The sequence below is a fragment of the Zonotrichia leucophrys genome, chromosome 14 (assembly GCF_028769735.1).
Source record: "Zonotrichia leucophrys gambelii isolate GWCS_2022_RI chromosome 14, RI_Zleu_2.0, whole genome shotgun sequence".
Classification (NCBI taxonomy): Eukaryota; Metazoa; Chordata; class Aves; order Passeriformes; family Passerellidae; genus Zonotrichia; species Zonotrichia leucophrys.
Window position 1 is genome coordinate 10367014 of NC_088184.1, and position 27402 is coordinate 10394415.

General features: G+C 45.4%; 1 protein-coding gene across 1 annotated transcript in view; it reads left to right on the forward strand.

The window, feature by feature from the left end:
• Positions 1–219: 219 nt before the first annotated feature.
• The window catches only part of FAM20C (FAM20C golgi associated secretory pathway kinase), a 54405-nt gene continuing 27222 nt past the window's right edge, over positions 220–27402 (forward strand). Inside the window, exons 1-3 of the mRNA XM_064725874.1 lie at positions 220–868; positions 2658–2833; positions 11084–11162. Of these exons, the coding sequence (XP_064581944.1) occupies positions 345–868; positions 2658–2833; positions 11084–11162 (779 nt within the window). The 5' untranslated portion in view covers positions 220–344. The remainder of the gene's footprint in view (positions 869–2657; positions 2834–11083; positions 11163–27402) is intronic.

Sequence of the window (27402 nt, forward strand, 5' to 3'; positions counted from 1 at the left end):
TGTTGTGATCCCTGTAATAAAAAGAGGGAGAAATCGTGAACAGATGGCTTTCTATATTACCATGCCGCTGGCATTGTTTTCCTGTTGATTTTAAAGGCTCGGTCCGGAGCTCCTTTTTCTTTTTTTTTTTTAATTTTTTTCCCCTTTTATATTTTTTTTCCCTCCCCCTCCCAAGTTCTTGATGATACTGAGACATGAGGACCTATCGGGTTTAGCCTGTTTATTTCCCGGCGCCTATGGAGGTAACTTTATTGACTTGATCGCTCGCTTCCCGACCCGGGGGGGCTCTGTCCGCCGCCTCCCCTCCCTCCCCCTCCCCCGGTAATTCATCAGCCGCCCCGGCCATGAAAATGCTCCTGGTCCGCAAGTTCCGGGTGCTCATCCTGATGGTTTTCCTCGTCGCCTGCACCATGCACATCATGATCGACCTGCTGCCGCGCCTGGAGCGCCGCGGCCCCGAGAGCCGCCCGGGCTGCTCCTGCCCGCCGCCCGCCGCCGCGCCGCCCCGCGCCGCCGCGCCGCGCTGGCCCAGCAAGCACACGCTGCGGATCCTGCAGGACTTCAGCGCCGAGCCGGCCTCCAACCTCTCGTCGCAGTCGCGGGAGGCGGCGGCGGAGCGGGCGGCGGGCGGTGCGGGCGGCGCGGGCGGCGGGGGCGCGGCGGCGGCGGCGGCGGGGAGGGCGCGGCGCTTGATCGGCCCCGGGGCGCCGCGCCCGCCGCCCCCCGCCGGCAACGCCGCCCCGCTGGCCGCGCTCTTCGAGCACCCGCTGTACCGCGCCGCCCTGCCCCCGCTGGCCGACGGCGACCTCCTCTTCAATGTCAACAGCGACATCAGGTTCAACCCGCGGGCGGCCGAGCAGCCCGAGTGGTGAGTGGGACCGCGGGTGCGGACGTGGCGTGTCCCCCTTCCGTGGGAATGCGGGATTTAGGGTGTCGTGGCTTTAGGAAGTGGGCAGAGGGGTGAACGGAGCGTTTCGGGGTCACCGGGAAAAATAGCAACCGTTCACATGCTCGCCTGGTTGTGTTCCTTGGGAAAATAAATGCTCCAAAATACAGACTAAGCACGGAGCGTTTCGGGGTCACCGGGAAAAAGAGCAACCCTTCACATGCTCGTCCTGTCCTGTTCCTTCGGAAAATAAATGCCCCAAATTACAGAATAAACACGGGAGCACGGCAGCGCTGGAGCTCTGAGGCCAAGGGGTCGGTCTGCCCCATCTGCAGCTGCAGCCAGGGAAGATGCTGCCAGAACGGTGTGAGGAAGAGGGTGAGCTCGCAGCGAGCCTTCCTCTCCAGCACCTTCCCAGTCTCCCACCCAGAGGTGAAGGGGCTGAGCAGTGAGGCCAGACAGTAATACATTAACTTTTGTCCAAAGCAGGCTCGAGTGCCACAAAGGCATTCATGCTGGCAGGTATTTCCGCTTTCAGAATCTGATCTGGGCTACATTTTTCATCCTCAATTAATTCCCAGTGCCCTGCACCTCCGCTGCTCTCAAGCCTTCAAAGCAGTCAGTTGCCTCTGTGAATCGTATGCCCTGTTGGCTCCTAAGAAATGCTGAGAAATTCAATGACTGAAAAATCAAAAGGGTTGTCTAATACAACAGCACCCTCTTCCAAGCACACTGACATTGTAATGTTTAAACAGCTGCATTGTACCGTGCAAAAGCTCTGTCAAGCTGCAGAGCAGCCAGCATGATCTAAACCTTTAGAAAGAGAGGATAAATAATTCTGATTTCCGCCCTATGAGCATGTGAATTGTCCAGGCCCGTTCCATCTAATAATCCTAACTGACTGTGAAAGGAAATAACCTGGAAAGTTTTGGGTTCTCTGAAAGAAAAAGAAAGAAAACAAAAAAAATGTCACAAATGCCTGAACATCTGGAGATGACTGTAAACACAGAGAACTCTGGATCAAAATATGGGTTAGTCTGTTCAGTAGGCGAAGAGTGAAATCAACATGATATCCACAATGCAGCTGCCTGTTGTACATATTTTCCTTAGTGGCTGCAGCCAAGATTCACAGAACCAAAGTGAATTTCAGAAGGTAGTGATAATTTTAGTTAATTCTTTGCTGTAGTTGGTTCCTGCTGCTCGGGAAGGGGCAAGATCAGCCAATTCATCTTTAGCAGCCAGTTCAGAGTGATGCAGCTTCTCTCATTCTCCCTCTTTAAGAAGGAGCAGGGAGGGGTGCATTGGGCACCACAGCTCATGTTCTGCTGAAATCTTGGTTTTCTGCCCCATGTCCCCAGTTAAATAAAGGTTCAGGATGATGCTGATATTTGAGTCAGACCTGTAAAAGCTGTGTGCAGCATAATGTAACCTAAACACAAGGTAAAACTTGAGCTCTGTGTTTCTGCTATGGAAGAGCCTCTGCCAATGCTCAGTGATGCCTCTCTGAATTTTGACTTTCATGGGTGTTAAGTCAGGCAGGATGAGGGGAAGTGGGAATCCATCTCCCCACTGGTCCCAGGTGAGAGAAGGCTCCTGGTGCAGGGAGGAACCCGGGATCTCTCTCCCTTCTGCAGTGCTTTGCCTTTCCAAGTTGTCACATTTTGAAGCCCTGTTTCTTGATGAGTGCTACAGACTGTAACATTATTTCTTTCTCCTCAACTTTGGGTTTTTCTCTTGTTCTTTTTTTTTTTTTTTTTTTTTTTGGTGGTAGGCAAAATGAAGATCATCATGAAGAATTTTTACCAACTGGAGAGACCTCCATAGACTCCTACCCAAACTGGTTAAAATTCCACATTGGCATTAATCGGTACGAGCTGTATTCCAGACATAATCCTGCAATTGAGGCTTTACTGCAAGACCTTGTCTCCCAAAAGATAACCAGTGTTGGTATGTTTGGATATATGCTATTTTTTTATCATTATTTGCTCTTTGTTCAGGATCTCACTGCTGTTTGAGTATTAATATTTTGCATGGCTTCTCTCCAGCATCCCTGCAACTTTGCTTTCCGACTTCCCTGCTCATTTTCCCTGTTAAACAAAAAGAGATAATTCCAGCTCTGTATTACCTGAATAATTGCCAAGTCTGCCAGCAAGGCAAACCCCATTTGTGTCAGAGATCCTTTAGTCACGACCAGGCTGAAAGTGCCCTCTTCAGTTATTTAAAATAAATACGCTGACAAAAAAAAAAAAAAAGCGGGGGGGGATGGCAGGAAGCAGACAGCAGCTAGATTTGTATTTCTGGCTGATTATTATTATTTAAAAGGCTGTGGCTGGCAGCCCTGCCTTGCCAGGGGAGGAGAGGCTGCCCTGCAGTGGCTGCGGTGGCACCGCGGGCTCTGCGGCTGCAGGAGCTGCAGCTTCCCCAGGCATGGCAGGCAGCTCCAGGCAGGGCAGCCTCCTGATGAGCAGAGCTCAGATCTGTTTGCTCTGCCTCTAAATACTCAACAGGGATGTGCCCATGTCAGCCTGTGGCTCTGGTTAAACAAGGTGACACCGTTCGGGGCTTTTCTGCAGGGTTGTTTAATGGCACCGTGTGTCTTCTTGAATTTAGCTGCGTAGCTGCACAGGGGAAGAAATGTCACAACCTCAGATGAAAGCCCTGGGATACTAAACAAGTGCACACCCCGTGGTTTCCAGAGGCAGGGAGTTGCAGCACAGGCAGTGGTTTCCATCCAGCAGGCAGAAAATGGAGTTACTTGTGCTGACCACAAAGTTGCAAAGTCCCTTTCAGAGGGATGAAATAGCAGGAGCTCTGTGAAAGTGCTGATGGTGTGCTGGCACCGTGGGATGAGGTCAGCAGGTCTTTAACCCTGCAAGGCAAAAATTCCCCTGGCTTCAGCAGGAAATGGTCTGGGCAAGAATAGCTCAAGCAGCCCTAAGGTTTACAGTTTCCATTGTGTGAATCACAGCAGCTGCTGAGCAGGAATAAAGGAGATCCTTGGTCATCAGCAGTGGGCTGATTTAGCTGGTTGGGATGGAGTAGGTGTAAAGTGCAGGATGCCACAGGAGACCTTCATCCCAGTGAATCTTGGCTGTGCTCAGTGCATTGCTCTGCTGCAGCAGCCCTTTGAATAAAGCACTTTGTGGTACCCAGTGCCATCCCACATGCTGGATTCAAGGGTCCAGTGGACTTGTAGCTCAGGAAAGAGGACAAACATGGGCTTGTTTATTAACCTGTGATGGTTTTCTGTCTCCAAAAGTCTGGATCAGGTTCATTAGGGGGTCATGTTTGCCCATTAAGCTATGTGTTTTCCCTTCCCCAGCTCAGAGGTGACACTGCAGGTAGCAGCCGACTGTCCATACTCTTTTGTTCTGCACTGGAGGGTGATGAGGGCACTGTATGGACACAACCTGGGTGGTTTTCCCCCAGACACAGCCCTCACCTTTCCTGACCTTGCACCTCAATACCCACCAGTTTTTGGAATATTAGTGGTACATGCAAATGGGGATTGAGCCAGCCCTTGGTAACACGTGAGTGTACATTGTTCCTTGGGCACATCCACTGGGGAGGGACAGATGCAGCCAGTGCCCGTCCCTGTCCCCACACAGAGCAGTGCCCAGGCTGTCCCCAGAGGGCAGAGGTGATGCCAACAGAGCCATCCCTTGAGGTTTGCACAAAGAGCACTGTCTGCAGCAGTTTGTACCACATGGCTGCTGAGTATTGATCTTTGCTCACCTCCCCAGCAGTCCAGAGCTCAGCTGCACTGTCTGTGCAGGAGGAGAGGTCTGCAGCAAACCCAGCAGTGCTCGAGCCATGGAGTCTGTCCATCCTGCAGAGCAGGGGGTGGCTGAGGTGGATTAGGGACATAGAAGCTGGAAAAAAGGGAGGTACAAGCAAAAATAGTAGTTTAGTGCTTACTCTTCATTTGATCTTCTGGACTTGGTGTTCACTTGTGCTTCTGGACACGTGGCTTCACCTCTCCCTGCTTCAGCTGGCCCAGCAGCAAAGAGTTACTATCATAAAAAATGGGAGTGAGATGCTGACCCTGGTGACGACAGTGGAAGTTTCTGCCATTGGCTTCCCTTGGGCCATGATTTCACCTAATGTGTCATACAGATGTACCATGGGCTTTCCATTAATTCTGATCTTGATGGAGCTTTCTGATCAATGGGGGGAAAGGGCCATGGGAGCACAGAGGAAGATTTATGGTTGCTATTAGCAAGTCCCTTTGGGATTGTCTCTGTGAATGTTTGAACAAGGCTCTTAAGAGCATGGTAGGGCCTCTTATGCCTCTAACAAAAACACAGAGCCATGGTTTCTAGCAATGAATCAGGATAATTTCCATAAATTAAACCACAAGGTGTATTTGGTGGTGTTGTTGGCCACTATGGGAACGGACAGAGAATGATTCCTACACATAAATCCCAGTCTAAAATCAAGTATATGGAAATGGAAGGGGACTTTTGCCAATATGGAGATGCCAGGATCTGAATTTTGGTGTTAGCATACACTGAGTTTTGGTGTTAGCATACTCTGCCTGACCCTGTGGGGGTCCAGGAGCTTTGTCAGCTTGCAAAGAAATAAAGAGCATATTGCTAATATGCTTTTTAAATTATTTTTTGCACAATGCAACTTCTCTTATGTTGCAAATTCTTTGGATGTTTAAAAATACATGTTTTAAAGTAATTCCTGCCAGTTTTCAGCTTTACTGCAGAGCAGCAGAGGGATTCAAAAGCATGTAAGCTGATTAATAAAGAGTAATATATTTGACCAAAGGACATTTATAGGGCTGTTACATTCTTTGCATATTCCTGCTTATCTTCTAATTAGCCTTGGTGGTTTTTTCCTTATGGTCAATTTTTGCTGGGTTGTTTTTTTTTTCTTTTCAAGGCAGCTGGAAAGATGTCAAGTTAGGAGTATAAAATAAATTGAAACCTTGATAATGCCTGGTCTTCAGGCTCCTTTTAGCAAGCAGGACAATTAAATATACAGGGTTACATGCATTAGGTGAAATGGGATATAGCTTTATCCAGTTTCTTCCCAGTGTTCAGATTTACTTTGGCTCTAATAGAATTAGATGATTTGCCTGATACCTGCAGTAATTAGATCCAAACTGCAGCAGAGCAGCATTCTTGGCCATGCTGTGATTTCTCTGCTCACCCTGCATTATTTATGGGTGGGAGTGGGGAGCAGGCTGATCCCCCACATCTGCCAGCACCACTCACACCACTCTGCCGTGTGCCATGGGGTTTTAAAATGAAAACGGTGACAGGAGCAATTCCCAGGAGCAGGGAGCACCAAGGTGACATTTCCTTGATGTTGAAGTTTAAATGGAACAAATCCCTGGATGGGAGGGAGCATCCCATCCCATGCCATGCCATGCAGCTCCCACAGTGACACCTAGAGCTGGCCCGGGAAAGGACAGGGTTACCCAGGCATGGGCTGGGATTGTTTCTGTGCCCTGAATCTATATATACACATATTTCCTATTCATTTCGTTCAGCATAAAGGGATAGCTCTTAATTTGATTTAATTCACCGAAAATTTCCTCTTGCCATAAATAGGAGCCTAGAGAGAATTGTTTTTCCACTGAGCACTGAAGCCTGGCTTTCAGAAGCACATGCACAGGCAATTGCACATTTCCTTTGCCTTTCATAGCTGCTTATTGCATGCATAAATAACCATAGTTAGCTATTTTCTTGCATATTTACAAGATGTCTGTGCATAATTGTGGCAGCACTATCAGCAGTTTAGCACCAGCTCTGGCATGGGGCATTGAAGGGGCACTGTGGACTTGATCTTGCTGTCCAGAGGAGATTTTTATAGACTTTGTAATTCCTCTGAGGAGCTAGGACTTTTTTTTTTTTTATTCTTTTTTGATTCTTTAATTCTGTGGTTGTAAAGAGAGCTGACTACCTGGCTGAGGTAATTTGTGAATCTGTGATGCCTTCAGTTTGTGCAGGCAGTAATTAGAAAGCAAGTGTGTGAGATTACTCACACTGGGAATAAAAGCTGCAATTACCTGAGGTGGACTCTGCTTCAAGGAAGGGAAAGAAAAGAGAAAAGGGAATGACAAGACTCTAAATATTGAACATAAATTCTGGCTCTAAAGAAAATCGTGAGCATCTCATCCAAAGGAAAGGAAGAAGGGCTTTTGAGAACTTGTGAGAAACAATGAAATGTAGCATCTTTGATTTACTGCTTAGGGAAACAATGAATCTGCCAGAGTCAACAGATTGATTTAATGTACAATTCCAGATGAAAGGAGAGGACTTAAAATGTACAGCAAAGCCGTAGAATAATTTCACAGATCTCTTCCCCTGCAGAAATCTTTTACTTTCTCCACTAAAAGTCCAAAAAGCTTTAAAAAAAAAAAAAACCAAAAAAACAAGTTAGCAGAATTGGCTGAGCAAGGACAAACTAAGAGATGATGAGGGCTTGAATTTATTTTTAAATATGTTCTTTACAGCTTGTACAGGGCCATGTCTCCAGCCTGGGGCAGAGCATTGCTTGTTAAAGCCAATCAACATGTTTATGTTAGATTTAAGCTTGATCTATAAATAGGAATCCAAAATGGATCTGAGCATCCTCTGTTTCAGATGTTAACTGCATCCCAGGCTGTGACTGCATCTCACCTCTCAGGCATTAGCTCTGCATAATTAAATACATTTTGAAACGTTTGTTGGATGCTGACCAAAAGAATCAGGAAAAGTTCAGAGATCCTGTTGGGACTCTCTCTCTCCACCAGAAAACCATGTGGTTTGGACAGGCTGGTAGCATCAGGGCTGCCATGGAGCAAAGCAGAGGAGTTGGAAAGCCAGAAATGGAAATGGAGTGGGGATTTTTGCAGGTTGATCCAAAGTCTGCCAGAGAAAACAGAAGGAATCCCCCCAATCTCACTAATCTTTGGACAAGACTCTAATCTCAAACATTCAAGCAAAAAGATATCTCAGGGAATTTTTTGCAAAGCCTCCTGAAGTTAGGAAGATTTCTGATCACACCCTAGAGCCCTTACACTGGGTTAACAGGAAAGGTTAATGCTGCTTTCCATTTCCTTCTATTTGGAGGGAAAAGAGAGGCTTTGAATTGCCTGAAGATGAAAAGTAATGATGGCATTGGGATTTGTTTTTAGCAGTGTGCCAGTACATCCAGGAGCTGTGTGAGACTTGATTTGAAGTACCTGCTGTGAGCTAGCAGGTTTATAAAGCCTTTTCAGAGCTGTTTGTGACCTATGGTGTTACAGTATATTAAAATACTTCAAAAAAAATAAAAGTTGAATTTAGAGTGTGACTAGTGGTTCCTTTGGAGCCAGCACAGCCTTGTGTTGCGAGGCTTTTGTAAAAATCCCTGGAGCTGCTGATCACAGATGTGACAGACTGCAGTGGTGCAGCACCCTGCACTCCTTGGAGAATGGGATGTGCTGCTCCTGGGTGCTGTGCATTCCTCAGGAATGGGCCTGTGGGCAGCAGATAAAGGCACCAGGACATCTCCAGATGAGCAAATGATGTTTGTTTGGGACAAACCCCCGGAAGATGACAGGCCACAGTGGCCAGAGGGACATGTTTAGGAAAGGGAGGAGCACAGCTCAGAAAAGCAGAGGGGAGCCAGTGTGCAGATGTGATGCTAAATTAGGACAGGGGAAGTGATCTGACCTGGAGTGGAGAGAGATCTTCTCTTGTCTGGCATTGCCCACCCCCAAAATTTGGGCACCCTGGGCTGCTCCAAGGCTGGAGTTTACAGGTACAGCAAGGTACAGCAAGGTGTGCAGGTACAGCAAGGGTCTTGTTCAGCTCAAAGGAATGGTCCAGGCTTAGGTGTTCCCCTCTCTGCAGGGATTACAATGTTAAAATCCAGCTTGGATGTGGAGAGTGGCCTTGCTTCAGCCCCAGCCTGGCCAGCACAGATGTGACACTGGAAGAGCAGACAAAGTGGGAACAGCTGCAGTGAGTCTGGGCAATGGGGGAAGCCAAGGGGCAGCTCTGGCACTGAGGAAGCCAAGGGGCAGCTCTGGCACTGGGACATTTTCCATGCTCCATGTGGGTTCCACCCTGCCCTGCCCTGCCCTGCCCTAAAGCACAATGGGACACAGTCCCCACCAGTGTCCCCCTCTGCTTTCAGAGCTCCAAAGCATCACTAGAGGAGCCAGCAAAACTTGTGTTGGGGTGAGACCACTGGTGCAAGCAGTTAAGGCAATACAATAAGATGGATCTAAAAAGATGAGGGAGATGCTTTTGTCTTACTTCAGCTCAGTTCCTTCTGACAGGAAAGCAGGCTTTTGTGTCTCATGGAAGAATTATTCTGAATTGTTAATCTTCTTCATGCTTCTCCCTGCTTGGTGATGACATCCTCGCTGTTGAGTTTGGCTGCTAACAAAATCATTATCTGTTGAGTGGCTTTAATTAGCTGAGAAACCAGTCCTTTGAGTATATGAAGCTCTGTGCCTAGAGAAGGGTGTGCTGGAACTTCCTTTTTTTTTTCTTTCTTTGCGTTGCTGTGGTGGCAGGGGGGTTAGAGTGGATTTTAAGGTCCTTTCCAACCCAGACCATTGTGTGATTCCATTTTTCTAGCTCCATCTGCCCACACTAACCAGGGCTGTTTCCAGAGTGCACAAATGGCACCACAGGCAGGGTTTGGGCTGGAAAGTTTCTGCTTCTCATTGTCCTCAGGCCCTGAGCTGGGCATGAAAAATGCCTTGTGCTCCTCCTGCCCTCAGGTGCAGCTCAACTGACCTGTCCTGCACAGAGGGGGGAGTTTAATCCAGGAAATCCCTCTGCTTCTGCTTTACCTGCTCAGTGCAAATTGCTTAATGCCCTTTAATTTCTAATTATTTATTTGTTCCTTTGGGATAAAGTGGAAAGGCAAGAGAAGGCTGGGATCAGCAAAACAGCAGGAGAGGAGGGATTTTATTCTAGGAGAAGTGTAATTACACTGACCAGATTTGCATAGCATTTTGTTGCAAAAATATAGGTTACAAGTGCTGAAAGAGAGCTGATGACCTATCAGTGATAAGGCACAGAGATGAGTAATTAAAAGGATGTGCAGCTAATGGCATTGGTTAGAGAAAAAACATGTACAGCTGCATAGGTGGAACAAGGGCAACCCTCAGCCAGAATTTACAGAGCAAGATAACTTGACATTTATGTAGTTCTCCAGTTGACATGGCTTTTGTCAGAACTGCAAAGAAAGGGATTGATTATCTGATGATTCCTAGACAGCATCTTTAAAAGACTGACTCATCCACCCAGCCCTGCTGGCCTCCCCAGCACAAAGGTGCATTTAAGAGTCAGGCTATAGGTCACTTCATTTGTTAGGAAGCTTGTGATTGAGACAGCAGAAAAGCAGCTGTTTTCTGAAGCTTATGTTTATCTTTTTTAAGCAGCCTTATCATCAAGTAAAATGCATTTTTATGAATTCTTATATATGTTATTTAAAAAATCCAAATTTTAAAAACACTATAATCCAGCTGTTACTTTGGCATTGTCCAAGTTTTTCAGAATGGTATGAATGAGTATCAAATTCCCATTATCTCCCAGCTGGGAAATGAGCAAAGTCACTGTCCTTGTCACCTTCACTGTCCTCTTGTGCCCTCCCAGCCAGGCCAGGCTCTCATGTATGAACCACCTTGGGATCCCTGGAAGGTGGTGGCTGGGCTTCATTTCCATTGTGCACAGAGGAGGGGAATTTACATATCTCTGCTGCTCAGGAACAGTTATTAAAATCACAGCAGAGATCAGAGATTGCTACAGTGTCTGCTCATACTTTTAATTAAGGAGCTGTCTGCTGTGCACTGGGCTGTACATCCCAGCTGCAGCTGCCTCTGAGAGCAGCCCATCTCCCTTCCCAGTGTGAATCCCTTCTTAAAAGGGACTCCAAAAGCAAGAGATGGAGAAAACAAGATTCCAATTCTCTGCTCCTATGGGTACTGTTCATCTGGGGTGCTGATGGAGCCCACGGTGGCCAGAAAAAGGCAAAAATTGTCAGGAAATACAATCCATGTTTAGTCCTGGTCAGCACTCAAAGCCCTTCACTGCACTCTGCTGAATAATCTACTGCCCAGCTGGGATGAACCTGATCACTCTGATGCCACAGTGCTGAACTGATACAGAGAAAACCAGATATGGTTTGGTTTCCAGGAAAATGAGTGTCAGTAGATCCACATGTCTCATTTTAAAGCTGTTTTGTGTTTTTCCCCCACAGCAATGAAATCAGGAGGCACCCAGCTGAAGCTGATCATGACATTCCAGAACTATGGACAAGCGTTGTTCAAACCAATGAAGTAAGTTTAAAAAGCCTATGATTTAAAGTGGAATTGTGGTGGAGCAGCCATTTTCTCAGCTGTTAAAGTTTGCTGTAGGATCTCCTAAGGTTAATGTGTCTGCTTCCTGAGCCTTGCTGCTGAGCCTGGAGCTCCAGGGTCTGGTGATCCCTTGTCCTTCTAGGCTGGTCTTGGGAAGAAATGCTGAGGATCCTTCAGAGACATTACAGTCTTCTCAGGAATGTTATTCACTGTGATCTCTGTGAAATCTCCTGTCATAAATACAGGATGTTTTCAGCATTTCTGTCTTATGTAAACTTATTCCACAGGTCTGAGCTTTATCTAGTGTCAGTGCTCCTCTGGAGCATGGCCAGACAAGAGAGATGATTCAGAACAGCTTTGGGAAGAGCTAAAGAGTATTTGTCCGATATATTAGAATTTAATCAGTTGATTTATTGTTGTTTGCATTAAAGAGTTGTATTAGTCATTTCATTGGGTCTATGCTGAGTCTGTGAAAATGAGTTTATCCAAGAGTGGTACTGCAAGGTAATGACTCTGGAGAGAAAGGGAGGGACCAGGATTATGCAGCCTTGATTTGTGCCTGCCTGGATCCCATTGAGATGAGAGAAATTATTCAGATACAAAACAGACTCCTGAATCCTGACCTGTATGTTTGTGTTGTAAGGAGGAAAATGACTCTGTGCTCATTGTAGAGGGTTTAGCAAAGACACCCAGGGCTGCAAAGTGTTTAATGGAGCTATTCAGGATCTGTGTCAAGGGTACCACTGGAATCATCAATTCATTTCCTTTTCCCATTCCCACTGTAGGGAAGTTCAGTTAATTTCCTCTAAGAAGATCCATAGAAGACTAAAGTAACTGAGAATGGGAGGTTTGGAATATGTGTTAGAGCTGCAGTGGGGAGCACAGCTCAGGGGGGAACTGCTAGTTAAAGGCTGAGAGATTCCCTGTTCCACAACAGATTTTGCTGTAGATTGACTTCAGACAAATACAGATTTGACTTGATTTTATTTGACTGCCAGAAGGGTCAAAAAATTGGTCTGACCTTCCTTCAACCCAAGTTTGAGCAGGAACCCTCCCTGTGTGCCTCTATCCTGGGAATCACAAGAAAACCCTGTGACCTTCCAGAGAGCACAAGGCATTTCTGCAAAGGCCAAGTGCCTCTGTGTCATTTCCCAAATGACACACAAATCTCCACATTTCTAGGGGATTGCTGGCTGCCTGGGAGAGGCTGGAGGAAGCACAGATGATACTGGCAGCTCAGAGGGAAGGTGGTAGCAGAGAGCATCTGCTCCAGCACCTGCCCTTCCTCTCCTTGTGCTCTCCCTGAGTTTTTAGATCACCAGGGCATGAGCCCATCCCCTTTATCTGCAGGTTTGATGCATATAGGCACAATTCCTAATCACGACTTGTCCCACATGCAAAATCAAGAGCCAGGGGGATTATTCAGGCTGCCTTTGAGTATTTGGCAGAGTCGTGGTTGCACTGTTGGCTTTTCACAGTGTGTGCTATGATCCTTGTGTGCATCTCCTCAGATGCAGATAATCTCAGCCTTTGTCATTGCTGTGACATTGTGATTCTGGGAGTGCTAATGAGGTCAAATCAAAATACTGCACACTGCACAGCCCCAGCAAGGTGATGGATGACAACAGAGGTGTAGCCATGTTCCTGTGGAGAAGCAATTACTACCACCCACTAGAACAAAACCAGAAAATGATGATGTCTTATTCATTCCCTTGGCTTGATTTGAGGGGCAGCAACCCCCTCTTTTCTCACTGCTCTCTGCACTGCCTGGAAGGAGCATTCAGCAGCTGCTTTTCCAGGCAGCACACCTTCCAGGAGCAGCACTGCTGCAATTGTGCTGAGTGGGGCTGAGCGCATTAGTGGTTTGGAATGAGGGTGTTTGCAGGCATTTGTCTTCACTCTGATAACAGGGAACAGGGAGCCAGATGCTCAGCTGGCATAAATCTTCACAGCTCCTTTGGCATCTGGTCCCCCTGGCCTCTTTCTCCACCTTATGGACTGTGGTTGATGAAGTTCTTGGAGAGGTTTGCAGCATCATTTCGTTGTGCAGAAATAAGCAGCCTAGAATGAAATTTAAAAAAAAAATTAAAAGGCTTTAAATCTATGAGACTTATGCTTGTAGGATCTTCCTAAGACCCTCCACATTTTTCCATGATGTTTCTTGTGTGTGCTTCTTGTGCTTCCCCTTTTCTATAGGGTATCCTTTTTATCCAGACTTCACAAAGCTGGATGTTCCTTCCCAGGACAGGAGGCTGTAGGTAGCTCAGAGACATTTCTGCTCATCAGGGCTGGCAGACAATTTTTTTCTAAATAGTTTAATTTGAGAGCCATAAAATGTCATCCTGGTGGCTACTCCTGAGATGAGCTCATTGAAGGAACCCATTGGTGGGCACTCCGTTTGTCTCCACCTGGTGCATCCCTACATTTCACTTGTTTCTGTGTTATCAGCTCCATGGATTTTCAAAGCAGCAGAAATTACACTTTTTTTTCCTCATGACTTCATAAACCTCTTCAGACAAGCAACCTCCTTCCTGAACCCCAGGTAACACAATTATTAGGTAGGGCTGAGTGTGGGATTTCAAGCCTGATCCCAAGGAATATTGATAATCCAGAGTTTCCCATCCTGTCTGAGATCTCAAATACTGAAAGCTGATGCTGTGAGGTACATGGAGGCTATTCTGTAGACATGATGCCAGTCCCAGGCTCTGCTTGGATTTGGTTTGCTGGAATTGCCTGGAAAGCTGTTTTTGCCACACAAAGCTGCACTCAGTGCCTTCCAAACTGAATTAATACCTGTTGGAGTGGCACTGCAGCAGATAGCAGAGACCATGCCAGCCCTTCCCTGACAGAGCTGGGCATCTGCTCACAGGAGGGGAGCCCTCCAGACCTTTGGCAGTGCCTTCCACAGGGCAGCCACAGCAAAATGTGCTCCCTGGAAAACTGCTGAACACACTGCAGAGCTCCTCTGCCCTTTCCCAGCCTCCCAATTCCACTCTGAATTTATCCACGGAGCAAGCCAGCTCCGGAAGAGCCCAGGCAGAATTTGGAAATGGGGAGATGAGAATCAGCCTTTGGCATCTTTTGTGCTCTGTGTCTGACATTAACTGACAGCTCTTCATCTGCTGGTCATTGATTCAGGCTAGTGGAGCAAATGAGGGAAGTGTAGCAGTCAGGGAAATGTGATAGCAGTAAATAAAGCCTGATCAGCTGCAATTATTTTATTTATCCATGGCTCTGCATCTTCATTTCTGAAATAATTGCCCATAAAGTATTGCAGAAGAAGCCAAATCTATTTATAAATCCTATGGCCCAGTAATAATAATTCCAAATGCATGATAGAAAAAGCACGTATTTGCTAAAACTCCAGGGAAGATTTAATGTATTTGCAATGTATCTTACAGTTAATGTGTACTTTTATTTAGCTCCTAACAGTTCAATCATACAAAATTATTACCATATGGGACAGGAAAAAAATAGCAACCTCCCCTCCTCCCATGATTAGTGTATCTAACTGTACTAGTACTGTACATACAACATAATAAAATTTATTTCCATGACTGCTGATATCTGCAGTTGCAGCTTTCTGTATGACTTATCAGATAGGGATGGGTAGAGCCATAAATGTCAAAAGATTTTTGCCTCACTTGTCCAAAAGGAGCATTTGTAGCTTTGTAGTTTTATTTGGTTTCCCTTTGTTTCTGCTGGCTTGTGGAGTTAAATAGCTGGCTCAGCCACAAAACCAACACACCATTTTTTTCCTCCCAAGGCTTTATTCTTGAAGAGGGAAATTCTGCTCCAGCAGAGCCAGCGTTAGGATTCCTATTGCACACACTGGTGCCAGGATTTTGAAAGAGGTTTTTACAGTTCCTTATGGAAAAGCCAAATAGGATCAGATAGAAAATTATACCTTGTTATTGGAGTTGAGAGAAAAGTGTCTTGTGGTCTGTGTTTAGGAATGACATCTCTCATTCCCATTTTTATAGACTGCATTGTACAAATGTGTGCAAGGGGTATTCATTATAAAATCTTTGAGGCTTATTTGTTCCATTCAAAGAAATACTACTGTATCTAGTGAACTCAGTTTTGACTGAACACATAAAAGCCAGTTCTGTTCCAACTTAAGATTTTACTTGATATTTTTAACATCTTCTTTCTTTTCTTCTGATTTTGCAAGTCACAGTACAGGATTAGAAAGAGCCACATGACTTTTCTTCCAGTAGATGAAGTTTGCAGTTCAAGTCTTTAATAAAGTAGAGCCAATTAGTCTCAGGGGGATAACAGGCCAGAAGAGGATTTTGGGGTGGTGAAATGCAGTCCCCTGGAATCATGAGCATTCATTAACTGATCAAACACTGCTGACTGTATTATTTGAAACTTTGACTCTCACTGTCCCTCCTGAAACTTGCTGCTGTGGAAATAATGCTGCCCATGGGAGCATCTCCAAGTTCCTGCAGCCTTCAGAGCCCTGACCCATCCCACAAAAGTGGCTGGTAGCCACAGACTGGGGCAAACTGCTTCTCTGCTGAAACAAGCACACTCACCTTCAGTGCTGTAATGTTCCTGTAGCTGTGTCATGGCTCAAAGACACAGCTGGGCTGACATCAAGCATGGAAAGGTCATGGAAAAGCTAATGTTGTCCCTCAGGGGTATGGATGTGACACCTGGGGATGTAGTTGTGTGCTGGGTGTTGATTTGGGAGTTGGGCTTGGCAGTGCTGTGTTAGTGGTTGGACTCAATGATCTTAGGGGTCTCTCCCAGTGTAAATGAGAATATGATTCTGTGACTTTTTGTTTCAATTGGCAAAGCACAGCTTTTCACTGGCTTTTAGATGTCATCCTTAGAGTGACAAAGGATTAGCAACATTCTTCAAGTTTCTCTTTGATTTGCTTTTGGGACTGTTCAACAAATAATGCATCCTTTGATAGGAATATTAAACAGTTCAAACAATCCCTGTAAAACAAACAACTGTTAATCACTTTCATTTCCCTCAGTTCTATTCCCTGTCTGAAGTCGTGGCTGTTGTACCTGGGAAGTGCAGCCTCCAGGCTTGATTATCATATCAATTAGGGTGCTGTAATCCTTCTGCACTGGTGGCACTGCTTCCAAGGCAGAGGAGTTGAAATGAACTCCAGGATGGAGGCTGCTGAAAGATTGCTTTCCTTATTACATTGCATCTCATGCTGTTTTGAGGAAATACGTTTTGCCAACCTGTTACATGTGAGCTGGCAGGCATCCAGTATAAACACACTGTTATAAGTCAACATAGCAATTAAATCAAATTGCAGTGTTTTCTCTGAGCTGCTAGAGAAGTGAGATGTGCATCCAGTGGCTGCCTTGCTAGGAGCCTTGCAGGATGAGCACTCTGGCACTCTGCAGTGTGCTGTGTGACACCCAGCTGATGGTCACTGGTCAAGGTACAGCCCAGCCACTGGGGTCTGTCCCTGGGATGGGCAGTGCTGCTGTGCCAGTCACTGCCTCTGTGCAAGGTGGGTTATTGGAGAGCTGGGGCTCAATGAACTGCTTGGAAGGGTTGAAAGTGGCAATCCCAGCCTTCAGTTCATGTAGGAGTATTTTAAAATTGCCAGGAATGCTCTCGTTATGTCACGAAGAGGAAGTGCTTTCATTGCTGCTGCAAGGAATAATCAGTAATCAGGTATTCTATGGACCTCATCCATGAGATTTGGGGCTTTTTAAGGGCATTCAAATCCTTGCCAGCCAAGTCCCTGCTGAAATGTTTACCTGAATGAGACTGATAGGCACATTTGATTGTACTTATATCAGGAATACATCTAGAGTTAACTGGATGAATTATATCCTTTGATATTTAAAGTGCATGAGATCTGAATGTGGTCCTAAATAAGGACAGTGTAGGATGCTGTGTAGTATTTTAGCTCTTTAACTTTTGATATATTATGCATGAATTGTTTTTCTCTTTTATAACTAATCCTGTTCATCAGATCAGACTTCTTCAGTATTTCAGTGCCAATTGTGTTTCAGGACTCAGCAGTGCCTCTGGTCCAAATCTCATTTATGCAGATTGGAAAATTTGTGGTGACTTCAAGGGGAGCTGGATCAGGATTGAGACTGACTGATGGCCCTGGACAGCAGTGAAATGCAATCTCTGTCCACCACTCTGCTCTGCATTTCCCCTTGCCACAGCTCAGCAGCTGCTGGTTGGAATATTGATCAATCCCATCCAGCTCAGGAGCAATTTGTTCTTGAATTCTGCAAACAAGTTGATGGAATGACCCCAGAGTCAATGTCTGCAAGCCCAGGTAGCTCAAAGGTTGTCTGTTCAGATCAGGGTCTGCAGGGACCTGTGACAGCAGATTTCACTGTGCCAGGAAGGGAAGATAAATCTCCTTCCCTCTGTGGGCAGCAGCTGCGCTGTGCTGGCCCTGGATTATCCCCTCCTGGAGCAGGGCAGGATCTTCTCAGAGCCAGGGCTGGGCAATGTGGGTCCCAGGGCTGGGAGGGACCAGACCTTCTTCCAGCAAACCAGGGCTGTGTGCTGGAAATCACCATCTCCATGGGGTTCAGCTCCATCCCAGCACTGGGAAGCTGCCATCCACCACTCCTGGTGAATTATCCCCAAAATCCTTCTCTCCTGACTCCCCCATGGCATCTTCAGCTCCTGACAGAGAAGGCTTTGCCCTGTAGCTCACAGAAATGCCAACACCACAATCTCTGTCTGGGGCTTTTTGCACAGCCTTCCATTTTCCCTCATCTCATTTGTTGGGCTGTTTTTGGCAGATGATAACAGGATGCTCAATATCTCTTTTTGTTCTTGTCTTACACTGACACAAATGGGCACATGTGCTGCCTGTACCTGCCCCTTAACCCTGTTTGAAGGGAGACCTGAGTCTGCAGTCACATTTTACAGTACAGGATTGTCTCTGCTTGATTAGCTGCCTTCTAGGTACTCACAGAATCTTGCTAATTAGTCTTTGGGAACAAAGGTATGCTGGTGTTTATTTTTTCTTTAAAAGCCAGTTATTGCAGCAGCTAACTCTTTTTTTTTTTTTTACCACAGTATATTAGGAAAGAAGCGTCTTCAGTGTCTGATTTTAATCAAGCCACTTCTTCACTTTAATTTTCTGCATACCAAGAAGTGCAGTCCTGTGGCTTTGTCTTTTAATCAGAGAGGCACTTTAGCTCCTCAGTTCCTTACTTCACACAGTTTACCATGTATCAATGGTGCAGAAAAGCAGAGAGCTGGCATGAAATGCACAGTCTGTAATTTACTGGTGAATATCAGAGCTTGGCACACAGGGGACTGGTGGAGCACTGAGGTAAGATGTCCTAATAAATCTAGGCAAAAACAAAAAATGTGTCCACAATGTTTTCAGTGGGATATGCAGATACTGCTACCCTGAAACATTCCATGGGAATTTGTCTCTGTTTCTCTACAATTTATAATCCTTAAAGTAGTCTCCAGAGGCCGAAATTCAGGGAGGGGAAAATGATTTGTGCAAGACTTGTGGCATAAACCACAGGCTGTTTTCTCTCTGGAGCAGCACACACGGCTTTGTCCTGAGGATGAGTTGCACCATCCTCATCTTGCCCTTTGGGAGGAGTTATTTTTGGATGTTTTATGGAGCTAAATTGCTCTTTCTCTGCCCCTGGTCTTTATCTCACACAGAGATAGCTCTGGGGATCACCAGCGCTTTGGAGGAGGCAATTGGGGATTTGGCCACTTGCTCCAAGATTTGTTTGAAGTTTGTCAGCTCATTTAAGCCTCAACATTTCTACAGGTTTTTGAGTTAGGGCTGCTGGCCATCCAAAGGGGCAGGAGATAAGCAGCAGTGAAATGGATCTGATGAAACAGCAAGTGTAGGGCTGAGGACCCGTGCTCAGCTTCTTAGAGGTCACCAGTTCAGGCAGCACAGATCTGTGGTCTGTGACAGTGCAAAAATGCTGTGGCATTTAGGACAGACCCACAGCCTGTCCTGCAGGTCTGGACAGGAAGGGTTTGGCAAAACTTAGGAGAGAGGGCACAGGACAAATCCAAATTATGCCCTTGGCATGGTGCTGAGGGTGACTCACTGCTGTAAAACAACAAAAAAAGTGTATTTCAAATGGCCATAATAGCTGTTAATAACACAGATTTAGGGCACATTGGAAGTTCCTGTGTTTTAATTTTTTTCCTTTTCAATAGTCTTAGTACTTTTCTTCTTAATTTATAATTTTTCACCCTGCTGTAGTGTTCTGCATATGGGTAAATACAAGTGAGAAAGCCTGAAAGACTCATTTGCATGTGAAGAAGTAGCAGAAACACAGAGTAAGTAGCATCTGCAAACGTGTGGGAGCTGGAGAGTAGCAGGGGGACAGCAAAACTGTTGTAAATAGAAGCAGCTTAAAGTGCAGGATTATGTGCTGTGGATAATAAAACACCCCAAGCCAGCACATGAGCCAGATACTGTTCTCAGCAGCAGCATCCAAGTGATCCTGTTTGCACTTCAAAGACCTTTTGGTAAACCTTGCTAATTAATTGTCCAAATTCTTCCTGCCAGGGTGTTCACCTGGCCAGAGGACATGTATGGCTGGCCATGGAGACCCGTGATAGCAGAAATATTGCACACAGATCTCAGCTATACACAGGCTGTATATGGATTTTAAACTGCTTTGTTTAGCTGGCGCCAGCAGCAAAAGAAATGGAGATGTTAAACAAATCTGTAGGTTTAATGGGAAATCTGGCAATAATTGGTATAATTTTCTTTGGTTTCCAGTATGACTGACTTGTATTTAGGTTGAGTCTATCTCATGATACACAAAAAGGGAATTTTGACCCAGTATATTTGTGTTTTTCTGTATTCTGTGCCTGTTTGAATCACCACTCTAAGACAACCCAGCCAAAAATTTCAAACAAACCTCTTTTGCATCTGATTCTTTAGGGGGTTTATTAGGCAGAAAATCTGATTCCCAGGGCATAAAACCCAGAGATTTTTCAGCCTTTCATGTTGCAAACCCAGGTTTTGTGTCAGGGCCCTGAGTGAGCCCCAGCCAAGAGGAGGGAGAGCAGTGCTGTAGTTCTGAGCCAGCTCTGCCTTGTGGGCTGGCAATGGCAGACAATTGACAGCAAAATCGTGGTTTTCTCCATAGGATTGAAATGTGGGGCTAGGGGTTGTTGACAGTGCAAGGATGGGGTGCAGCAAGAAGCATTTCTGGAAAAGGTGGGGACAACACCTCTCCTTTCAGCTTGCCCCAGTGCCACCACGAGGGCAGAGCCTGCTTTTCCCATTACCTAATTTTCCCATTCCCAGAGCCAGCTCCAATTTTTTTGCAGCCTCTCAGGTACAGGAGCTGGGTAACTGGAATTTTAGCCCAAACCTTGCCCTTTTATGCTCTGCCTGACCTACTTGTCACAGCCCGTGGGGAGCCGCGGGGGTTTCTGCTCCACTTGTGCTTCTCTTCCAAGAGTCAGGCTTTTGTGCCCAGTGCTATCATGGTGCCTTGGAGTTATCTTGGCATACTCTGGGTATTTTGGTTCAGAAGCTGGTTTTGCTGTGCTTCAGTAGCACACTGATTTGCCTGAAGCAATGCAAAGCTCTCATGCTGCAGCGTGGAGGGCAGTGCCAGTCCAGGGTGAGCCCACAGCCCCGGGCTCTGTGAGCACAGACAGGCCCTGCTCTGTTTGCAGTCACTCAGAGATGGATTCTGCAGCAGATCCAGGCCACCTATTCAAGTCCAGGTTCCTTTGGCACCCGTGAAATTGTCTGACAAGTTGTGAGCGGGCAGGGTGCCATGTGAGCAGATGGGCTGGCTGGCCTGGCAGCCAAGAGCCTGGGATGCTCAGCTGGCAGAGGGGAATGGGAGCTGAGCTCCTCGCTGCTCCTGTCCAAATGCCTGTCCCTGCTGAAGTTACCCTGGGAAGAGCAGGCCCAGGGGCTTCTGGCATGGGCATGGGGTATTTCACAGCAGAGATGACACCCCACATCCTGCCCTGGGCTCCTGCTCCTCCATCACTGAGCATGAGGCAGTTTCTGAGGTGCTTTCAGCCTGAGTTCCCCTCTGGGGACAGCTGGCACCTGCCACCATCCTGTGTCCTCCAGACACTCACCTTGAAGGCAACAGCATTGCAATTATTTCTTTAACTACCTCTGCTAGGTGGTTTCCTGTGAGAAGTGAATCCTGAGATAAAGGGATTAAAACATCCTCTTGGAGGCTTCGGAAATTGTCACAAGCACTTTCTCCAGGGAAGGCCTTAATGCTCATCATCCTGAGGGGCAGCTCTCCTCACACAGGCATGCACTGCATGATGATTGACACATCATTAATTAACTGTTATTAATTAACCCCATCATCTGAAGGGATGGGAAGGAATTCCTCGCAGGGCTGGATTCTGTCATTTCTTTGAACACTGGAGTCCCCTGCTCTGCTGCATTCCCACACCCATCTGGCTTTGGGACTGAAGAAGCTCATAAAGAGGGCAGGACTAATGAACAGCCTTTTACAGGCTCCCATCAACTGCCTTCATTTCCTGGCAGTCGCAGTTCAAACAAGTTTTGCAGGAGAGCAGCTCTTTGTATCTATTACTCGCAGTTTAGAGGAGGCGGAAAATGGAAAAAAAAAATTGAAGAACTAGTTGTTGCCTTTCTGACTCCCCTTGTTCCCTGCTGTGTAGAGTGTGATGTTGTGAGGGATAAAGGATCTGTCCCTGATACAACACAGGTTCCAATGTCCCATCCCTCCTGTTGGGATGGTTGTGCTACATAAGCTCAAAATTAGGACAGGAAGACAGTCCTGCCTCTCTTTGTTTATTCCATCCTGATTCCCTCCATCCCCACAGCTCTCCAGCCCCAAACTGTGCTGAAGGGCTGAGCTGCATCCAGAACAGCAGCACAAGGGACAGTTCTTCTCCTGCTGACTTCAGCTGGGCCTTGCTGGTGTCCTTGAAGGCTTTTTTTTGCTGTCATCATCTTGAGCCAGCCCATATCTTGTGCCAGCTCTGCCTAGTGGCCACTAACAATGTCCCTGTCAGGCAGCAGCATGATTATAGCTTTATTTCACTCATTTTGTCTGCATTTGCCTTTTCAAGGAGCAACAAAGCAGCGATTCTGAAGTCTAAATGTGGCCTAAGGGCAGAAATTGCCCTGTTTGCCCACAAACACCAGATTCCTGGGGTGATGCCAGTCTCAGGAAGACACCAGTGGTGCTGATTAGCCAATAACCATAACCACTGATCAGTGCTTTGCTGATGTTCTGTTCTGTGTGCAATATTGCTCACCCTACACTTCTGCTGTTCTGTGCTGCATCCTTTGGCAGGAGAAAAACCTTCTCAGTGGTCAGGATGGTACCTGGGCTGCAGGAGGTGCCCAGACCCCTGTTATTCTTGGCATGGCTGGCTCCTTTTGCTCAGGGCTGTAACTCAGTGCTCATCCCTCAGTTCCAGCCCCAGCAGCATGAATCCTGCCATTTTGTGTCTCTGCAATTGGGAACAGCCTCCTGTTGCTGACATCTGAATCACATTTTTAACAACAATTTCCTTTGTTACACGAAATGATGCCAAAGCAAACAGTGGTGTTGGAGGCTCACTGTCTGGTTTGAATAGCACAGACCTTTAAATGGATGAGGACTATGAATAATTTTAATGTAGATCCTGGGTTTGTGTTGTTTACTTGCCTGTTTTTGAAGGATTTTTTTATTTTTTATAATTTTCCCTGACAATGTAAGCCTGTCACTCTTGCAGTAGGACAGTTTAGAAAAGCTCCCTGATCCCTCTTAGCTAATTGTACTCTTATTATGACATTGGATTCTCTTATCTTTTCCTTCTCCTAAAAAATGTATTGAATTGCCTGATATTGCACAGATTCTTTATTGCAATATCTTCTAGATTTAAAAGCTACATGCATTGAAACTATTTTGGTGTTACCAAAGCTATTTAATATCTGTGAACTTAAGGAATGTATTTTCTGGCACTCAGCAGTGACTCCAAAGCCCCAAAGAATTACACTCAACAGCCCTGAATTTCAAAGCCTGACATCACTGTGAGCAAGGAATACAAATCCATCAACAGGAGCAGGATTTTAATTGCTTTTGAATGATTCTGTAGAAATCTAAAATTGCTTTATGGGATGAAAAAAAATCCCGATTTTTGTCTGTGAAGAGGTTTTAATTCTGGCGAATAAAATAAGTGGTTGCTGGAATAATAGAGGATTTTTTTTCCCCTCTGACTGTGTAGCTGTTCCTACAGCCTCTGCCTGCTGGGATTTTATCCTTGAGCAGTGAGACATCAGAGTTCATCAGATATTATACATGGCAATTGCCAAGCCAGGAGAGGCTGTTTGGTGGCTGGAAGATTTGTGCTTCTGTTGCATTCACTGTTAAAAAATGAGACCACCTGCATCCTCTTGCAATGTGACCTTCTCTAGCTGGTCATATGCTGTGTTTCTTTGTGATCTGATCTGATTTAAGGGTAATCAAAAGACCAACAGTGCTTTAAAACCCAATAATACCTTAACTCTTCTTTTACAGTTTTCCTTTCTTTTTTTTTTCCTCTCTTTTTTTTTTTTTTTTCAATGAAAGGAATGAAAACCTTTGCAGACATTTCTACATCTGGCTTAGCTTCTAGTTACATGCATCCTCAGGGAGTGCTGGAAAATATTACTTCTCCTGTTTAGAAGAGCAGTAAATGAGTCATATTTTCCAAAATAGTTTTCAAGGAAAGGGATATCAGAAGTTGTTTGTATTTTCCTGTTTAATAGACTTAGTGAACACTTAAAATCTGGTGTGCATCAGGAGAGGAGCAGCACCAGGGTGTGAGTGGTTCCTTTGCCTTGGAGGAAATAAAATCTGCTCTCTTGTCCCATCCCAGCATTTCTGTGTGTGAATCAGCTGGAGGAGTTCCCTTCCCCTCCCTAAAATATTTAGGATGTCCAAAGATATCCAGAACACCCAGGCTGGAGACCACAGTGGAGGCTGAGACCCTGAATGAGGGCACAGAAAAGTTTCCATATCCCCCATGTCCCCCCAAAGCAAAAATCACTGATGAGCTGAACCTTCTCAAAGGTGTTCAAGGACATCAACAGACATGGCTCAAGTGGGGCCACAGCAGCATCTAACACAGAAATAACATTTCCTTGACCAGGGATGGAAAATGTTGCTGAACTTGTTTCAGGGAAAACAAAACAAAACAAGATAATCCAGTATTTTATATTTTATTTAGCATTACATTTACAAGAAGGTGTTTGGTTGCAGCATCTGACATTCCTCCCTGGTATTTTCATGGCATTTGAAGCTTCCTATTGAGGGCCTTTAAATACTTTTAATTATTTTCAGGAACAAAACTAGCCATTATTGTATTTTTGAAACACAGTAATTTTGTCCTTTCTTGCCTAACCACCTATCTTAAAAATACTTTTTAAACAATTACTTTTAAATTGTTTTGCCTTTAAATTGACCATAACAAACCAGACAGATCTCTTCAGGATTAATTTTCCACGTAGCTGAAGAAATTAGCTCTTGCCTTCTCCCTCCCACCTCGAAGCCGTGCTAGGATGGTTACCTGGATACCCTGCCTGTAAAGGATGTATGTGCTGAGGCAATTTAAATAGCCTGATTTGTCATCTAACTGCAGACATCATTAGCAAAGCATTATTTGGCTGGAACACTGTAGGCTGAACGTGGATAACTCCTCTGTATTGAGGAAAGATTTAATTTAACCACCTTGTGACCAAATATTGTCTGTGTTTAATGGGGAGCTGCAGCAAGGCTGGTTTGAGGAGTGCAAGAGGTATCTGGGTGGGAAGTTATTTTCCTGTGCTGTATAACTATTGGGAATTCATTCTGCAGCAGGAGGAGGACAGCTGCTTTTAAATTTGTTGGCTCAGAAACTACTGGTTGGTTTATTTTGGGGCAAGGAAATAATTTTTGTGTCAAAGAGAAAAAGAAAATATGAGCCTGGCTTTTCCTCTTTGCTATGTAACTTTTCTCCTTGTCACAGTCCCCGTTTCAATTTATTTCTCTGGTTATCATCTCTGGTTTTAAAATGGCAATTCCATCAGGATGGAAGGATCCCTATAAGTAGATTTTTAAAAACAAGCTGGTGAAGTTACAATGATGTTTTGAAATATGTGACAGAATGTAAAGCAGAAAATAGTGGCCTCCTCTGATAAGACCTGCATGTCAAAAGGCAGAAATTGGCATTTCCTTGGAATCTGACTGTGGAGCATGGTCAGGGATGTAATCTGGGCATAACAAGAAGGAACATGTGAAAACAAATCTGAGTTTAAGGAAAAGTGCTTTTTTAGTTCTCAGATTGCTTTTTAGTTTAGGATTGAATGTAATAGAACCATTTTAAGGCTCTAACTGATATCAGATCATTAATTATTGAGTCCTGTATGATTTGAACAACTCAGCTGGAGTCTGGTGATCTGTCAGGCTCCACAGACCTGCAGCCTCCCATCGAAGGCAATTCTGCATCTACAGCTGAACTGCAGAAGCACCACAGTTGCAGAGCTGCCAATTATATATTCCTGAACATTCTTCTTGGCAAATCAACTCCCAAATCGTGTTCAGAAATCACAGTCTTAAATGAGGCACGGCTGCAAAATATTCTGCGGATCTGTGGTGCAAGTCCTTTTCCTTTAGTCATAATTGATGTTACAAAATATTTTATGGCTTCTGTCATTAGTATTCCCAATTGGCTCAATCTACAATTTATCTCATGCTGTAAAAAATGCTAAGAATTTTCTACTGATTAGCAGCAACAGTAGGACATGCTTCAACATTTATCAGCATTGGGTATTTTTGGGCGGGTAAGGAGTCTTTTGTCTTTGAATTATAATGTGTCTAGACATTCTATTTTTGTTACAAATCTAGCAAAATGAAGATGCTTTTCAGGTAGCAATTAAATTCTTTCAGTGACATAAAGTCTACTGTGCACAAGGCTTCAGAATAATGAATATATTTATTTCCAGGAAAACTGGAGTATTTTCCTTGCCATTTGTAGGACTCAGCACATAAATAATGCAGGCCATGCTGTGCTGATTTTCAGTTCATCCCGGGAAATTATGCCATTAAAAATGCCACAGTTCTTTCAGGCACACACAGACACAGCAGGTAAAGGGAATATTCATGTGATGAACAGTGACAGAAGCAGCATTAGCTAATGCATAACCTTGCAAAGCACCCCTTAGACAATGAAATTGTTTGCAGTAATTGTTGTGTGGAATGACACTGTTGTTTAACTTAACATCATGGCAGCCAAACTGTGATCCATCAAAGTGGCTCTGAATTTGTAACCCAGGGTTAGGACTTGGAAGTGCAAAACAAGGTGAAGGGAAATGAAGAGCTCTGGAGCCACCCCAAACACACACAGTCAATGAGCGTGGTGAAAATGGAATTTCTTTTAAGCAGCTCTGGAAATGCAAGGTCCCCATAAATTCCTCACAGCCTTGCTTTTGTCTGTGAGCATATGTTGCTTTTTGAAATCTGCAATTCTGGTGTTAAAACCTCCCCTGTACAAAACCAGCAGTGGCTCTTGCAGTGCTCAAAGATCACTCAGTGTGTGAAAGCAGCATCATGTCTGTGCTCACTAAGGTGAGAGTGGTTTGTGTGGTGGGAAAAGGAAAATTTGCCATCTCCCATCCGTGGGCATTACTTATGCACAAGCAGAGCTTTAGTACGTGTTGCAAATGGAAATCAAGTACATGATGTGCCTGGAAGGAGTTTATCCCACTATTTATGGGCTGATCACATTTGGAGCCAGAACCGGCTCGGTTATTTTTAGTTCAATAACGTTACAGTAGTAGTCACATTTATAAAGAAGTGAGAAAATTCTCCTGCCATTGACAGACCCTTCTCTCTGGATCTCATTTCCACCCTCAGTGTCCCCACACTCTGTGTCCCAGAGGAGAAGCTGAGTGCCACGTGCCTGTGTGATTGCAGGTCAAGGAGTGGCAGCTCAGACATGGATTTAAACTAAATAAAGCAGCTTTGTGGGTCTTTGTGCCTTTCCTCCTTCCCTCCCAGCCTGCTTGAGCCACATGCTCTGCTCTGGAGGTGGGCCATGGCTGTTCTTTGGCACCCCAGGACAGGTTTTCCCATCCCTCTGAGGTGATACCTGCATGGAGTGCAGGTGTTTGCCCAGTGGTGTTGGAGAAGATCAGTTTTCAGAGCTGGAGTTGGGTGGAATTGGCACAAAGGAGCTTTGTGCAGGAGGGAATTCAGCTGGGCACGAGGCTTGCTGTGAAAAGTTTTGGCTGGATCTCAGAATAGT